At 49.7% G+C, this 17,960-nt stretch overlaps 1 protein-coding gene across 1 annotated transcript; it reads right to left on the bottom strand.

The window, feature by feature from the left end:
* Positions 1 to 512: 512 nt before the first annotated feature.
* Positions 513 to 13,368, bottom strand: LOC105819308. Its single transcript, XM_012655511.1, has 5 exons — positions 13,353 to 13,368; positions 13,015 to 13,233; positions 12,579 to 12,821; positions 3,663 to 3,814; positions 513 to 959 (listed from the first exon to the last, which is right to left on the bottom strand). Exons 1-5 carry the CDS (start codon positions 13,366 to 13,368, stop codon positions 513 to 515), a joined length of 1,077 nt encoding a protein of 358 aa, XP_012510965.1.
* Between the last annotated feature and the right edge of the window lie 4,592 nt (positions 13,369 to 17,960).

Genomic DNA, 17,960 nt, shown 5'->3' with positions numbered 1-17,960 from the left:
AAGGGAAAGCAGCTCTCTTTTTATCATTTCTCCCTGGTGATTTTAAAGACCCCAAACCCAGACTTTCACAGCTCTGAACCACAGCTGGGATACAAGGAGGAGAGCCAGAGGGTAGGGAACATGAATCACGATGAACCCCCCACACCTCTGTACTCTTCCCCAGACTTCCCAGCCAGGCAGCTGTTGTTAGGTTGATATTTGATCTGGGATAAATTTGAGGGGGTTGGTTCTCAATAAAAAATGACCAGGGAAGCCACAGTTTAATGTTTTCCTCTATGGGCTGCTTCGCTCTACAGAAATACAGCAAGACCTTCAATCTATTCTGTCCCACTGGGAATGGGAACAGGGAACAGGGAGAAAAATGGTCAGAGGACAGTCATCTTCCCATCCTTTGGCACCAAAGGCTATAGAGTGGAGAGTGGCACGAGGACTGCTGGTACCACCTCTTCTTTCCCCTGTGGACCCTATTGGCGAATCAGGGGCACACAAGCATGGGCCGTGCTGCTTTCCCTCTAATCCTTGCGGGAGAGCCAGGCGTCCATCTCAAACTGAGTATCATCCCCCGCTGCGTGCTTCCTGTCGTGATCGCTCAAGTTGTGCAAATTGTTTACTTCTCCTTTGGAGTCTTCAGTTAAGGTGTCAGGGCTGGTGACTCCTGGGATATTGGGCAGATGGCAGGGCGAGGTCTGAACCATGGGACAGTTGGGACAATCCAACAGAAACTTTCCATCATGAATGATTGCAGTTCCTCCCGGTGTGGTGCAGAAGAGCGTCCGGGCGGGCGCGATGCGATAGTCAGGAGGCAGCTGCGCCGCGACGCCGATGGGCCCCGTGCGGGTGGGGATGGCGCGGCTCTGGCTGGGCTGGTGGCCTCTGCTGGCGGACGAGGACGCGGCTCTGGGCGCGGGCTGTGGGCTTTGTCCTGCGGGCAGGCGGCGGCGGGGCCGTAGCTTCTCGGGCTCCTCAGGCAATCAGAAGGGCCCGATGCTCGCTCCCTCCTCGCGCTCCGCTCCCGCCGCCCCTCCGCCTCCGCCGGCAGCTGCAGCAGCCTCAGCAACTGTAGCAGCGGTGGCCACTGCGACAACAAGTACTGGAAGCAGGCGAAGGCCGCCTTGTTGACTTTCAAGAGTTCTTTATATATTTTGGGCGCATGTCTTCTATCAGATGTATGTTCTGCAAATGTTCTCTGCTCACCTACCTACGCTTCTTCATTCATCCTCTTAGTTTCAGAGGATTGAAACTTTTGCGGAGCCAAAGTTTTTTATTTTAATGAAATCTAGCAGCACTTTTTTCAGGATTAATTTTTTCTTGCTATGTCTAAAACCTCCTTGCCAAAGCTGAGATCTTCTAGATTTTCTCTATATCATCTTCCAGAGGATTGATAGCTTTGCATTTTACATTTAGGTGTAGGATCCATTTTGTATTAATATTTGTGAAAGATCAACGTCTATCCAACATTTATGCTTATTTTTTCACTAAATATTATATTAACAGAATTTCTCTTGTAGTTAAGAATATTTCTAAGACCTGATCTATATTTTCAGCATAACGCTTGAGTTCTGCACGTACCATAATACTGAATTAAGCAATAGTGAACTGCTGAGCTGGCGGAGTAGCCCGGCTCCTGCTGCGCTGCCACCTCAGCTCAGCCCCCTTGCCTGTTTCCACTGTCCTCAGTTTCCTACAGGTTCTTTGCGGTTCAAAAGCCTCTGCCTTCAAACCTCCTGCTCACATAGTGTCTCTAAGGGATCTCGAGTTAAGATTGTGGGTAGCACGAGAAGCCAATGTTAAAATTGGAATTAGGACTTGGATTGCCTTCTCAACGCAGGCACTGGAAATCCATCAGGCCAATGGGTGGCAGGGCAATGGTTCCAACTTGCACTCCCACTGAGCTAGGCCAGCAGAGCCTTGGAAGGGATGCCATGAGCTGTGGGCATAGCTCTAGCATTTAAGAGGCTCTGTGGTTAGCAATCAGGAGATCCTGGGATGCACTGCCTCTGTGGGGCGCTACCAAGGCACTGGAGCCACACATGGAACCTGAGCATGACGGATGTCAAGGACAGGCTAAAGGTGGGGGCTGAGGTGTCTCTAGCTATTCCCTGGGGACATCTTGCTCTGTCCTCCCCTATCCTTCCTGCCCATTGCTGACAAAGTTTCCCCCCTCCCCCCCCCCCCGCTTTCTTGCCCCTCCCCTTCACCAGGGGGCAAGAAGCCACAGGGGAAGCTGAGGCACCAGGAAGGAGAACCCCAGCTTAACTTCCTTTCCCGGAGTTCTTCCCTCACCTTCTCCCTGAAAGAGCCCCACATTAGCTTTTCTCGCCTAAGTGCTCCCCATCTCATGTGAACCTAAAACAACAATAAATTGGCATTTAGGCCATGAAAGACTGTCCTGGACTGAATTATGTCCCCCAAAGATCACATGTTGAAGTCCCAAGCCTCAGTGTGACTGTCTTTGGAAATGGGGCCTTGAGAAAGGGAATTAAGGTAAAATGAGGTCGTAAGGGTGGATCTCTAATGCAGTAGCACTGGTGTCCTTGTAAGAAGAGGAAGAGGCACCAGAGCTGCCCCTCTCTCCTCTGTGTGCGGAGAAAGACCACATGAGGACACAGGGAGAAGGTGGCGTTTACAAGCCAGCCTGCACAGAGCAGTCTCACGGGAATCCAACCATGATTTCACCTTCATCTTGGACTTTTGGCCTTTGGAACTTTGAGACAATAAGTTTCTGTGTCTAAGCCACCTACTCTGTGATATTCTGTTACGGTAGCCCAAGTCCAGTAATACAAAGGATAAAATCATCACTTGTAGCATCTGCAAAAGACCCTGATTCTGGCTAAGTGGGTTCTAGTTTTTGGCCTTTATTTCTACCCATTCAACGTGAGAGAGAACCCTTTCCATGGACAGCAGTGCATGGTCCCTCTCCTGTCACAGTGGTCTTGGCCTGGGACGTCAGGGAGGGCAGAACGAATAGCCGGATTGGGAAAGCTGTGGAAAGTCCTTAGCATGTGCGAGGCCAGGGTTACCTGCATGAACTCCCCATGATCTCTTTTCATCCCTGAGGTGGTGTTTCCTATATTACCGAGGTAGAAAGTGGTCCATGGAAAGTTTCGAAAATGAGTATAAGCCAGTCAAGCAGAATGTCATCCACATACCTGGCTCCTATTGTAAAAATATGATCTATAGCTCATACTCATTAACATCACCTCCACACCAATTCCATTGTCATCTGGGTCTGGCCTGAGTCAGTGGCCAGGAGCCTGTCTCAGGGCTGAGGCTGTGTCCTGGTATCCACAGAGGCCCACCCTACTCTCACCTGGCCGAGCTGCCCGGGGCCCTAATGCCAGCCTTCTGCCTCCCTCCTGGTCTCCCAGTGACTTGCCTACTTCCCAGGCTCATGGCTGGGGGCTCCCGGGCCCTTCCCAGTGGCCTCCTCTCAGGGACCCACAAGGCTCCTGCACCCAGCCCCATGGGTGGGAGTCTCTGCTCCTGCACAGATCACTGGGACACCCAGCTCTGCCCTACTCATGTCTGAGTCTGGCCCCCTGTGTCCTAGTGTCATCCCTACAACCCTCCACAAGGCCTCCCTGCACAGAGACTCCAGTACACTAGGCCACAACTGCCTACCCTCTTGTGTACCTGCTAATTCCCAGAGATGGCTGCCATACCATGTCCTTGTCCTCACACAGAGACAGGTCCTGTGCTTGGTCCAGGCCTGTTCCACTTTCCCACAGGCTCAGGACTGTGGGGTTTGTCGTCACCAGGTGATGGTCCCCCACATGGAGACTGTGGAGTAGGAGGCTGTAGTCTCCTTCCTTCACTGGATGGGGAAAGGGCTCCATGGTTGAGGGCAGAGAGGGCCTCGGGGCTCTGCCCGTCCTCACCACAGGCTACCAGCTCCACAGCTCCAGGGGCCACTGGACCCTCCCCTCCCTCTGGCATCTGCCCACAGTCCCAGATGTGTCCACGGGGACTGAGACGAGGATGTGATGAGGATTCCTCAGCTGTGGATGGGTGGAGTGACACAGTGATGGGCTGAGTGGGGACGGGGCTGCAGCCACAGAGCCAGGCGTGTCTGACCATGGATGGTTGTGCTGTAAAGTGACACCACATGTAGGAAGAATGAACGTCCCCATCTCCTGTTCTCCATGGTGATTCAGTCTCTCACGTAATTGATTCTCATCTCTGTACTAGAGCAGATATTTATAAAGAATGAAGGGACATAATCTATTTCTAAAATCTTGTGAATTGGCAAGCTACACATATATAATCTACTGTCAGACAGTGAAACACTCTTACTGTAGGCTCAGGACACATGAGGGGGTGATCAATTTAACCCGGGAGGTGTGATGTGATGTGTCAACTTGGAAGGCGATTTGGATGAGATGAACTTTTAAATTGGTGAACTGTGAGTACAGCAAAATGCTTCCCATGATACAGTGGGAGTGGTCTAATCAGTTGACTTCCTGAAATGAATTAAAAGACAGCTCTCTCTGAACAAGAAGGAACTCTCCAGAAGACTGCCTCACACTGCTTCTGCACCATCCACTTTCCTGGCTCCAGCCTCCCTGCCCACACTACAGAGGTTGGACTTGTCAGCCTCATAGTTATGTGAGCCCCTTCCTTACAATAAATCTCCTTCTTTCTCTCTCTGCCTCTGTCTCATCATCCCTTTCTTTATGTACACACACACACACACACACACAGATTTTATTGCTTCTATTTCTGTGGAGAGCCCTGACCAATACAGGAAGGTGAGGCAGACTTAATGGAAGGTGACACTCGTGCCCACCTTTAAGCTTAACTGGCTCTTAGCTAGTGGAAAAAGGAATACCTGCTAGGAATGTGCCAGAACTGAAAGACTGAAGGCACAAAGGTAGGACAGGGGCCAGGCCAGGACAGTGACCTTAGGGGACTGGAGAGGAAGAGATGTGAGGAAGTGAGATGGGACAGGGAGGAGGTCTGGGAAATCCCTGTGGCTGTCATGAGCTCCAGGCAGAAAATCCGTGGGAACACACACACACACACACACACACACACACACACACAGGCACATACAGACACAGACATACACACATACACACATACCAAAGAAGGTAAGATAGTGGATTTAATATAAAAAGAGTTGTTAAGCCCTTTAGTGTGACCCTGTCCCCTGTCATCTCCCGCATCCAAGTGAGGGTTAGGCTCTGCATGGAAGGGCCTGGGGGCGACTGTGCAGGTAAGGAGGAGGAGGTGGGAGAAGCTGCCTGAGGACAGGGAACACAGAGTGAGGAGGAAACACAGTGGAGGACCTGGCTTTGTAGGAACAGCAGGATTGGGACTGTATTTGTTGAGGTACTTGCTTCTTTACCTCAATTTCTGAAAATTAAATGTTCCTTAATTTTCCTTGTTTAACTAGTAGATGAAATTTTAAAACAAGCAGAACTTACAGAGTAGGTGCATGTGCAGTACAGAGAAGTTCCCTTCCTGAGCCCTTGAGAGTGAGCTGTCACGCTGACCCCTCCCCATCTTGAGTGATGCCACCTGAGCCCTGTGCTTTACTGTGTTTCCCTGCATAGCAGGACATGCTCCTACCAACCACAGGACCATCACCAAAACGGATCCCACCCAGACATCTCTGCCATCTCTGCCCAGAGCCTGCTTGTTTCACCAATTGTTCTAATAATGCCTTTCCCAGCCAAGCATCTGATGGATGTATGTACTTCCTACCCCCTTATTTATTGGAGATACAGGTTCTAGTGTTTTATTTGCCCCATTTGCTGATCTGTTTATTTTTGAAAAAATGTGGAAAAATCTGGATTCATGTGGTTATTACTATTATGTGTCAATCGGAAGTCCTCATTAATATATTTGGAAGATTTAACATTTTTTATCCAGCATTTTGGCTGTTTCATTTCTGGTAGTTCAGACGTTCTAGGCAGACAGAGAAACAGAAATCTTTCTCCAACATTGAAAAATATTTTGTACTTTAGTTGCATATTTTATTGCTAATTTTTGTTATGACATATAGCACCACAGTAAGCAACTGCATATCTCTATGGTTTTTGGAGTATGTTTGAAAGCCTGGGACTAACTCTGGGATTGTTGTGTACCAGGATGAGCATATTGTCCACTGAGTTGGCTATTGTCATATTATATGTCAGAGGACAGATTTAACATATACCCTTACCAACAATGAAAGCATGTCCAATATTCCATTTATTGTCCACCATTTGGTTAGTCAGATTTAAAACTGTGTTAGTATGATGGGTGTATATGACATCCCACTGCCCTTTTATTTTGTGTTATGTTCATTGTTTGGGATACATTGAGGCACACATTTCACAGGCTTCTTCACCATCTGTGAACTCTTGATAGCATTTGCCCACATCTTAGGAGACTTAGATGTATTCTAATTTCTTTTAAGGAGTTATTTATATATTCTAGTTACTGATCTTTTGTCCATGGGCAATAAAATAACTTTTAAAGGTAAGTCCTGCTCTGTTGTGAGGACTTCCTTCCAATGGAAGCAGGTGCAGTCATGGCTGAAGAAAGGCAAGGGAAGCGGGGGGACCTGTGTGGGGGCAAACCCAGAAAACATCACAGTCCCTGAGCACAGAACATGTGTTTGCGTTGAGGGTGTGAGGACAAGGTGTGAGACTCACAGGCAGATTGCTGGGAATTTACATTCTTTTTCTAAAGGAAATCTTGCAGGGTCACTAGGTTTCTTACTGCCTGACATGGAGGACATGAAATTCCATTAACTCTCTACTAGGTTGTAAAACAAAATCCCAAAGTCACTAAGATTTGACAAAAATCCAGATCTTTATTTAAATGTCAGTACAGTGCAATGAATTATTAAAGGGAACAAACTTGAATATGATTTTTCTTATTAAAAAATCTTTAAAAAAATTTTTAAAACTTTTGTTTATTATTTATTTATTTCAGAACATTATGGGAGTACAGAGGCTTTGGTCACATAAATTGCCTTTGCACCCCTGAGTTAAAGCTGCCATTGCCCCAGACAGCATGCACTACACCCATTAGTGTGAATTTACCCATCCCCTCTCCCCCCCTCACCTGCTCGATCCATGATAAATGTTACTTCTACATGTGCACATAAGTGTTGATCAATTAGTAACAATTTAATGGTGAGTACATGTGGTGTTTGTTTTTCCATTCTTGTGATACTTCAATTAGAAGAATGGGCTCCAGCTCCATCCAGGATAAGACAAGAGGTATTAGCTCACCAGTTTTGTTTTGGGACTTTTTGATAATAGCCATTCTCACTGGAGTTAAGTGATATCTCATTGTGGTTTTGATTTGCATTTACCTGATGGTTAGAGATGTTGAGCATTTTTTCATGTTGGTTGGCCATTAGTCTATCTTCTTTTGAAAAGTTTCTGTTCATGTCCTTTGCCTACATTTTAACGGGAATGTTTGATTTTTTTCTTGTTGATTTTCTTGAGTTCTTTATAGATTCTACTTATTAGCCCTTTATCAGATGTATAGCATGCAAATATTTTCTCCCATTCTATAGGTTGTCTATTTGTTCCAATGATTGTTTCACAAGCTTTTAAATTTGATCAGGTCCCATTTATTTATTTTTGTTGTTGCTATGATTGCTTTTTTGGTCTTCTTCATAAATTCTTTGCCTAGGCTGATGTCTAGAAGAGTTTTTCCAAAACTTTCTTCTAGAATTCATATGGTTTCATGCCTTAGGTTTAAGTCTGTTATCCAACATGTGTTGATTTTTATGAGAGGTGAGAGGTGTGGATCCTGTTTTAGTCTTCTACATGTGGCTGTTCAATTTTCCCAGCATCATTTACTGAATAGGGATTCTTTTACCGATGTATGGTTTTGTCTGCTTTGTCAAAGATCAGATGGCAATCTGAGGATGGTTATCAAATATTTAAATTGAAACAGCAACAAAAATCTTCCAAAAAAAAAAAAATTCTGGACCAGATGATTTCACACGCGAATTTTACGAGACCTACAAAGAAGAACTGGTATGTATCTTGAAGAAATTATTCCATAACATTGAGAAGGGAGGAATCCTCCCCAACATGTTCTATGAAGCCAACATCACTTTGATACCAAAGCCAGAACAGGACTCAACAAAAAAAGAAAACTACAGGCCAATATGCCTCATGAATATAGATGCAAAAATTCTCCATAAAATCCTAGCAAACCAAATTCAGCTGCAAGTGGGGCTTCATCCCAGAGATGCAAGGATGGTTCAACATATGCAAATCTATAAATGTAATTCACCACATAAATAGAGGTAAAAACAAAGACCATATGATCCTCCCAGTAGATGCAGAAAAAGCATTTGACAAAATTCAGCAAGTTTTTACGAGAATACTTAACAAAATAGGCACAGACAGGACTTACCTCAAAATGATAAAAGCCATATATGACAAACCCACTGCCAACATCATACTGAATGGGGAAAAAATTCAAAGCATTTCCTCTTAGAACTGGAACCAGACAAGGTTGCCTTCTATCACCACTTCTATTCAACATAGTGCTAGAAGTCCTAGCCAGAGCAATCAGACAAGAGAAGGAAATCAAGGGTATCCAAACGGGGGCAGAAGAGGTCAAACTATAGCTCTTTACTACTGATACAATCCTGTATCTTGAAAACCTGAAAGAATCTGCCAAGAGACTACTGGAACCGATAAACAAATTCAGTAAAGTATCAGGTTATAAAATCAATGTATGCAAATCAGTAGCATTCACATACGCCAAGGTGAGAACCAAGTCAAAGACTCAACACCTTTCATAATAGCAACAAAGAAAATAACATACCTAGGAGTATATTTAACTAAGGAGGTGAAAGACCACTATAGGGAGAACTATGAAACACTGAGGAAGGAAATAGCACAGGACGCAAACAGATGGAAAACCATACCATGCTCATGGATTGGCAGAATCAACATTGTTAAAATGTCTATACTGCCTAAAGTGATCTACATATTCAATGCAATCCCTATGAAAATACCAACATCATTTCTCACAGGTCTAGAAAATATAATTCTATGCTTCACATAGAGTCAGAAAAGACCATGTATAGCCAAAGCAACCTTAAGCAAAAAGAACAAATTAGGAGGCATCGATTTACCAGACTTGAAGGTATAAGGCTATAGTAACCAAAACAGGATGGTACTGGTACAAGGACAGAAACATAGACCAACAAAGTAGAATAGGGAACCCACATATAAAAAACTCTTTATCAGGAAATCGGAAAGTAGGTTCAGAACCTGAAATCTACTTTGGCAATATCATTTGGAAGAATACAGTCATGGTTCACATGACTAAAGGCATCCCTGGGTTACAGAGGAGATACCTTCCCGAGAACATCGTTAGGTCCAATAATAACCTTTCTATTTCAATAATTTATCCACTACGCTGTTTAGTAATACTTGTTGCTTTCATGGGAGCACTGCCTTTCACATGTTCTATTGTTCTCACTTCATCTTTTGTAATTGTTCCCATAGTGGAGCGACTGAAGCCTAATGCTCTCCTAGTGAACGCTGGCATATGGACTTTTTCAGATGCTTAATGATTTCTACTTTAGTTTGTACTGTAATCACTTTTGTCTTCACTGCAGGGTCACCTGGACTCACAGGGGATGTTCGCTTTGGAGATCTGGTCATAAAGGTAAACACAGACTCACACGATGGAATAAAAAGATTAAGACGAAAGTGACGCTGTGAGGAAATAAACGATGAGACCAGTCCAGAGCCTAAAGATGCTGCAACAACTCACCGCCACATCGTGCGGGTTTGTTTACATACGCGAAAGAAATGAGTTCCCGAGTTCTTAACTTCGTTATTAAATTATAAATTCTCGGCTGGGCGTGGTGGCTCATGCCTGTAATCCTAGCACTCTGGGAGGCCGAGGCGGGAGGATTGTTTGAGCTCAGGAGCTCGAGACCAGCCTGAGCAAGAGCGAGACCCCATCTCTACCAAAAAAAAAAGAAAGAAATTAGCTGGACAACTAAAAAAAATATATATACATATACACACACACACACACACACACACACACACACACACACATATATATATATGAAATTAACCGGGCATGGTGGCGCATGCCTGTAGTCCCAGCTACCTGGGAGGCTGAGGCAGGAGGATTGTTTGAGCCCAGGAGGTTGCTGTGAACTAGGCTGACGCCATGGCATTCTAGCCCAGACAACAGTGTGAGACTCTGTCTCAAAAAAAAAAAAAAAAAAATTATAAACTCTCCTTGTGAGGAGCCTTGGGAGCCCATTGGTAAATACAGAATGCTGTAAGGCAGTTCATCTATATCACAGGGACTGCCTGTGTCTGCTTTCCACAATCAAAGTGGAAGGAGAAAAGTGCTCTCATTGACATTTTCAGCCAGTGAAAACCTTAAGTGCAAAAATTCCATTTCTTAGCACCAAGAGAAACTGGCTGATGTGTCATGAAAAAGTGTAACAGGATCACGACGAAGGGATAAAACCCTGAGATATGGAAAGTACAGTTCCATCATGGCCACTGGCAGCCTCTGAACATGCGAAGGCTTGAACTCCTGGAGGTCTGGACAGCAGGGGCAGGTGCTGGACAGGTGGCGACCGGAGACGAGAGTGTGAACCAGGCCATGCTCACAGGGTCTTGGCGGGAGCAGCTTCACCTTCAGAAAAGATACAAGTGATGGTTTAGGAGGCCGAAGAGACCTTGGGCCAGTTCTCTTGGGCCGTCCTTCCCCAATGAGTGTCACAGTCAGAGGACACCTGTTACTAAGGGACACATTTTTCCTCAAACCCCACGCCCGGTGCCTGCAGCCTATACCCACCTCTGCCCACCTTTACAATCGCAGATCAGCCCAGGCCCCGCCACAGACTGTGTGGCTCAGGACGCTGCTGAGGGATGGTCTGCACCCCGCTCAGTGCCTCCTCCCTCTCATGGGCTCTCCAGCCCCGGGGCCTGTCCAGAGGGAGGGCCTGGCTCCATGACGCCCTGGCCTCAGGAGGGGCTGCAGGCAAACATCCTTCTCTCTGGCCTCCTCTCAGCCTCTCCTCACTCTGGGAAAGACACCCACAACCCTGAATGTGACTGTCCCCATCCATCCCTGGTCCAGCTCAACTGTGACCGTGGGACTCCAGCCACAACTCGGCCCACCTGTCCTCAGAGTCAATTCTGCTCATCCGCTGGCTCAGGGTCTGGAGTGTGCAGGAGGCTGGGTGTCAGGGGCATTGCCCAGGCCCCAGCTGGAATCCCAGGGTCTGGCGGGACTGGCCTTGTTTCCAACCTCAACCTGGACACTCTCTGCTCTTAACCTTCCAGCTTAACTTCTGTGTCCCGAGCCATGTTCCATGGAATGCAGCCCTGACCTCCAGCCTTTGGAATGTCAAGGCCATTGCAGCCTGTACTCCTGGGATTAGACCCAGTTCCTCTCCTCTCTTCCTCATAAATAAAACCTCCTTCCCTTTGGAACATAACCTGGAGCCACTAAGGTGCTGCCCGTACCCGTGGTCCTGCTGTCTGCATGCCACCCAGCATTGGCCCGTAGGAACACACAGCCTGCTCCGAAAATCCCCTGACGCTGCTGCTCCCCTCCAGTGTCCAGACGCCCTAAGTTTTGGTGTGGGCCCTCCCTTCCCGCTGGCCTGTGACAGTTACAACTCATCGGAAGTCGGGCTGGGTGACCCAGGGTACTACTATCAAGGGACATGAGGTCTTGCTCCCGTCTCATTCTGGGAAGAGAAAGTCCCAGAAAAGGGGAGGAGTGGGGCCTACTGGGAGTCCCTTCCCCATCCTCCCACCTCAATACCTTCCCTGCTCCCCTCCCAAATCTGCCCACAGCACCTGTCACTCTACGTACCTTTTGTAGATGGCCCAGATGAGGAAGATTAACAAAATGCAGATGGATATGATGAAGCCGACTAATGTACAGTTTTGGGCTGTGTCTGGGGCCTCAGTGGATCTTGCTGAAATGGAAACAGGAGAGTGACAGCCCTGGTCCAGGTGCCAAATCTCAGGAAACACCTTCTCAGCTGCTGCTGCCACAAGTCCCTGTGCAGCACAAATGTCTGTGTCCTCTGCTGTGTGGCAGCTGCAGGGACAAGTCCTGAGCTAGGATGGGAGGCAGGGACGTGTCCTGTCCTCAGGGAGCTCCCACGCTGCTGAGGGAAGCAAGGGGACCACACAACCCATCCCTCCTGCCCTGGCAGAACAGGAGGTGATGCCTGAAAGTGGGGTAGGGGAGGGTCTCTGGAGCTGGCATTTGAGGAGGTTTTGAAGGATTTCCAGAAACAGACCAGGTGAGAGGAAAGGAGAAGTGATTGTAGCAGGAGTGAACAGTCAGGCAAAAGGTCTGGAGACATAAGGATGCCCACAGCTTTGAGGCTATTTAGAAAATCACAATGAATGGACCAAAAGTAGGTGCAGTGAGGAAGAGATGTCAGGAGGTGAGAGGAGAAAAGAGGATCATAGACAAGACTAATGTCGTTATCCCCCCAAGAAGAATCCATCATGAGTGGATCATCCTTGCATGCACACACACACACAGACACATTCTTTCTCACATGCTTGGGTGATTAGATCTGAACTCCCAAGAGCTACCATATTTACTTTTGTTGAGCATCAGTAAGTCTTCAAAGATTCTTTTCAATTCTTCCATGAAGATGGTGGTCACATTCGTGTAATCCATCCCCTTCATCATTTGACTCACTGCATTGTGAACCAGTGGGCACAATCTGTTCACGAATTCACTTTGTTGGAACATCTGCTCATCACAGATTAACTGAAAGGGTCCACTGATGTGTCCATTGGCTTCACGATCACAAGGTATCTTGACCTGCAAGGTGAAAAGATCTGCCCCCATGGGAAAAAGATCAGCTTTGGTCATGACAAATCCTGTGTCCCCACCCTGTTCCCTTCCTATCTCCTGGACCTATAGGGTCAGATAAGCATCCCTCCCCCACCGTGTTTTTTAATATGAAAGCAACAAATGCCTGTAACTGTCCCAGAATCTGCTCTCTGCCACCCTGGGCCATTTTAAACTTACCACTGGTTGTATGATTCTCCTTTAGAACCTGAAGCACCGCCTCTCCCCATGTCTCTATCCATTTTCTCCAGGCCTTTGTGCCATTTATTTCCTTTTCCAGGGGTCTGGGGGCTTTGGCCTTCGTGTTGCCACAGTCCATGTGGCATTGAACCCCACACTTCTCTGGTGTAAGTGTGAACTTAATGTTGATGGTGAAGTTATTGAAAGAAGCATGAGTTTCTGTAAGGAGAAAGGCAGGTGAGGGCTAGGTAGAAAGAAAAGGAACCCCAGAAACTGTCCCCCCATTATGACAGGAAGAGACTCCCTCTGAAGGGCTGGGTGGCTGAGACAGGATTCACCTTCCTGGGTTGTCATGTCCACCAGATCAAGCCCAGTGCTTGTCTCTTGTTTGAGGAGGATGAGGAGGAGAAAGAAAGCAAGAAAGCACATGTGCCCACACATGTCCCACCTCCCCTCTGCCCACACAGGTCAGCACATGGCCTTGCCAGGGAGGTGCCAGCCTGCGATGGGAGGAGAGGCCTGGGTGCCAGAGCACCTTCAGCAGCAGCCCACGTGGGTGCGGGAGGGGCAGAGTGCAGGGGCTGCCCTGAGGATGCTGGGGCAGGAGTTCGGGGTGAGGACGGGATGCAGGTTACATAAGGAGAGTTCACTGTCATGGGTCACAGGCTTTAACACGTTGGCAAAGCCCTGGTGTGATGCTCATCTGCTATGAAGATGTGTTTGTGGAACCTTGGACACAGGTATGGTGCACACGGCATGAAATAGAAAATGCAGGACTTGTGGGGCGGGCGCTGGAGGAGGGAATCCAAAGGCTCAGGGCAGTGCACGTGCTGAGTGGCTGGAGTGTGAAACCCAGAACAATGTCCAGTGCACTGTGGTCAGTAGGAGAGCCCGGAGGACTCTTGCCTCCCAAGCATGGAAAGAATGCATAGTGCGAAGGGCCCCGGCATTGTGAACAAGCTCAGGGATGCCTGTTGCTGAAGGCAGGGTTGGCGCTAGGAGACGGTGCTCCTGAAATGGCTCCCAGTAGTAACGGGCGTCAGACATGCTGAAATAATCTTAGTGAGGCACTGCACTGTCACAACCAAGGAGGGTGCAGCGACAGACTTGATTAGAGAGCCACAGAGGGCCATGCCCACGGCCAACCAGACATGGGATGCAAGAGGCAGAATAGATGGCAGCCAACCCGAATACTGCCGGATTTACATGGTCATGACAACAAACACTGAACACAGAATGGATGCTCTGGAGGCTGAAGACAGCACCTTAGGGAAAAACTGGGCCCCCCTGCCCAGTTTTCAGAACTGAGCCACTTCTCAGGCCTAGAAACCAAGACAGGAGAGCTCAGGGGCCCTGCAACCCCTGAGCAATGGCAGTGGCTCCTTGAGCTGCCCACAGAGACATGTGGGCCTTCCCTCTTGTAGCTGTACACCGGGAAAGAGGAAACACCAAGTCCTTCCTACTGGACAGTGTGTGGTGACCTCCTGCCCAAGGACTGAGGCACCATCCTGACCCTGTTACTGACAAGTACCTTTGGGGCAAGGCAATGAATGGATACCTGTCCCGGGTCCCGCTCAGAAGGGTGTCCTGGGTCCACAGACTCACTCATGGTCATTTCATATTCCCTTGGTTTGTACCAGGAATGGACAGCCTTTGTAGTTAACATAGTAAATATGTTAGGCTTTGCAGGCCGTATGATCTCTCTTGCAACCACACAACTCTGCTCTTGTAGCCTGAAAGCAGCCTTAGACAATGTGTGAATACATGAGTGTGGCTGGACCTGTCACTAGGGCCATGTGTCCAAGGATGCGCCAACATCCTAGAGGCATGTGTGGTTGGAAAAGGGGCTTTGTGGAGTTCATGGCAATTCCTAATTGGACAATCACAATACAGACTCCCAGTGCTCAGCAGCAAGGCCTTCCTACTTGCAGCAAGGAAATATCAACACTTAAAGTGGCTCCTGTATGGCTGGGCCCTGGCAGAGATGGAGCCTCCAGCCATGGGATACCAGTGACCACGCAGCCTCGGAGCTGCCCTTCACCGGATGGGCTCCTCACCCACCATGTCACTAGGGAGACAAGCCCAGCAGTGACAAGACACATGTAATCCTCCTGGGACTGGCAGGAGCTGGGCCAGAGGGAACAAAACTGCACATCAGGTGTCCCGATGCCCAGGACACCACACTGTTGTCCCAGCACCTCTCCATGGTTCACAAGTGTCCCTTGGCCCACCTGGACCTGGAAGCTACAACAAAGATGGGAGCAGGAGGCCCCAAACTGTAGGACACGCACTCCCATCTCATCCACCCCTCCCAGAAGCCTCAGGCAGGGAAGGACACGCTTTTCACTCTTCACCTTGCAGCTGAGACACCACTTGGAGGTGACACCCTGGGCAGAGGGCAACCATCCCTGGGACATTGTATATATACTGATCTGGGGTCACCAAACTAGGATAGTGACCCCATCTGGTCGTCCATTGTCTTCAGGTTCTCTTTGCCTGCTTTTGCTGAACAAACAGACTGTACCCGACACAGAAAGAACCAACACTTGCAGAGAGGAAAGCGTCCAGTCCCTTCCCTCTGTGGGAAACCTTCGCTGCCTCCTGTGTAAGTAGCGACTACTGCATATGATGGCGTCTCTTCAGTAGACAGAATAGGTGCGTGAGGGACCCCAGGGCAGAGGGAGGTTCCTCTCCTTACCAGCATCCCCAGGGTCATACTGGGGAAAGGTCCTTCCCATCCCTCCTACTTTAGGTCTGTGGGCAGGTTGGCCATGTTTGCTGGGTGCGTCCCCGGGCAAGGGAGACAGGTGCCAGTGGGTGGAGGTGTTAGGGCCCCTTCATGGGTGGGGAGGTGAGGGAGGTCTGTGGGGGGACAGGGGGGCTGAGGTGGGGAGTAAAAGGATGTGGCCTGTGCACTGACGCAATGAATGGGGAGGGAGTGGTGTGAAGTGTCTGGGAGCCCCTGCCCTGCAGGTGATGTCCTGGGGCAAAGTGCAGCAGGAAGTTCAAGGGCACAGAGCCCGGGGTGCTGGAGGGTTAGTGTGGGGAGATTTTGTGAGAGTAGAGCAGGGCCTACTGTGGTCCCAGTGGTGTCTGTGGTGGCGTCCTTGAGGGACCTCCCCCACCCCCGCCCGTGGGCCGGACCACACCTGGGTCACTGTCCATGGCAGCTCCAGCTTCCGGAGGGCGGGGACGGGCTGGTTGGGGGGGCTTCACCTCGGATTCTGGCCTTCTCCATCCCTCCTGCCCCTTCTGTCCTCCACCGGTGATTTTTTAGCCTCTTTCTGCCCCTCTCCTTGCCGGCAGCAAGAAGCAGTGGGCGGGGCACGCGGAACCGGCCGGAACCGGCGGGAGGGAGCCCGTGGAGGGGACCTGAGCAGCGCGGCGCGGTGCCGGGAGCTCCTTGCCGGCCTTCCAGAAGCCGGGCCCTCATTCGAGCAAGGCCCCCCCTTGTCTCCCCCTTCGGCCCAAGACCCCCACTACTCACGCCGGTCGCACCAAGGCACCCAGTTGTCACCCCCACTTGGATCCAAGCCCCTCGAACCCCGCGATTGCCCCCAGCCCGCTTGGGGTCCATCCCCGGACTCACCGGTCCGCCCCTCCGAGGCCCAGCCCCGCAGCAGAAGCAGAAGCGCGAGGACCGTCAGACCCGACTTGAAGGCTGCGGCTGGTGTCATTGGAGCCCCGGGCGCACAGGACAGCGGCGAGAACAGCGGAGACGCAGAATCGGGCCGGCAGTTTGAATCGCCGCGGCGCTCGCGGGCTCTTTATACCTCGGGTCGCTGCGCCCACAGCGCTCCTCGCGCGGGACGCAAGTTCCGGGAGCGGGAGCCGGGGGTCCGTTTGCTCCTTTGCTGCCCCTCTCCCCTTCTTTGCTCCACCCGTTTCCTCCTGGGCCCCCACCCTGTCCCATTTCCTTTCCCGTTTTCAGACTCCTTCCTTCTTTGCTTAAAAGGCAAGAGGCTGCTGCCCTGGCACACTCAGGCCTCAGTCAAACCGTCTGAGTTCTGCACTTAGCTGTCCTAGCGGCAGTGATATATTTCCTAGAAGCTTCTATGCTCATGGCGCCCCAGACCTGTTGCAAACCAAAGTTCCTCCTCCTTGGAAAAATGTCGGAGCCCCAGCTCAGGCATTCATAGTTCCAAGTTTGGGCCAGTTGGGCGCCCTGCGGCCACCTTCCCTCTAGTCCCTTCTGCAGTGGCGCTTCCAGCTTTCAGGGCACTTCTGTCAGACTCTCATGTATTCAGCCATTCACTCAGCCACCCAGGTGGCATTAAGTGATGGCAGGCTCATCTGGTGACAGGAGAATCGGCACCTATTGAGGCTGAGAAAGGCTCCCGAATCTTGATAAGCTGATAAGCGGGGCCTGGTCTTGGGCCTTTGTTTCCACCCTTTTGAAGCGACCTGAAGCGACAGGAAGACGCTGTGGACTGGGTGCAGGGCTGCATCTCTCCTCAGGGTGGGCCTGGCTGTGCTGAGTGGAGGGAAGGCAGGAGTAAGGCCTGAGATAGGACTCTTTTCAGTGGTGAGTCCTTAGCGGGGGCAAGGACAGGGTCGTTGTGGGAGCTCCTCATTTCATCTGTTTCCGTAGCATTTGTCAGTCTCTAATTCTGGAAACTGATGCACAGAAAGGTGTAACAATTGCACAATATTGAGCCAGAATTCCATCCTGGCTTCTCTTTCTAAACATACAATCTAGAGATCACACCCATGAAATCAGCCATGTGCGGATTCTGTTCCTGTCTGTGTCTTGGCCTGAGTCTGGTGGCCAGGAGCCTGCATCAGAGCTGAGGCTGGAGTGTCCTGCTGTCCACAGAGGCCAACCCTGCTCTCACCTGGCCGAGCTGCCCAGGGCCCTAATGCCAGCTTTCTGCCTTCCTGCTGGTCTCCCAGTGTCTTGCCTACTTGCCAGGCTCATGGGTGGGGGCTGCCAGGCCCTTCCCAGT

The sequence above is a fragment of the Propithecus coquereli genome, unplaced genomic scaffold, assembly GCF_000956105.1.
Source record: "Propithecus coquereli isolate 6110/MARCELLA unplaced genomic scaffold, Pcoq_1.0 Scaffold48, whole genome shotgun sequence".
In the NCBI taxonomy this organism is placed as follows: domain Eukaryota; kingdom Metazoa; phylum Chordata; class Mammalia; order Primates; family Indriidae; genus Propithecus; species Propithecus coquereli.
The sequence above is the reverse complement of the archived record's forward strand: the minus strand, read 5'-3'. Positions and strand labels throughout refer to the sequence as shown.

Bases quoted from the DNA above. Each gene is read 5' to 3' on its own strand.
- LOC105819308 (XM_012655511.1), bottom strand. The intron at 3,815-12,578 runs GTAAATATGGTA...TTCCCCATCCAG, and splicing joins CTTACTGATGCTCAACAAAA to TGAAGGAAGGAGACTACAGC. The intron at 960-3,662 runs GTATGGCAGCCA...TTGCCTGAGGAG, and splicing joins TGTGTGAGGACAAGGACATG to CCCGAGAAGCTACGGCCCCG.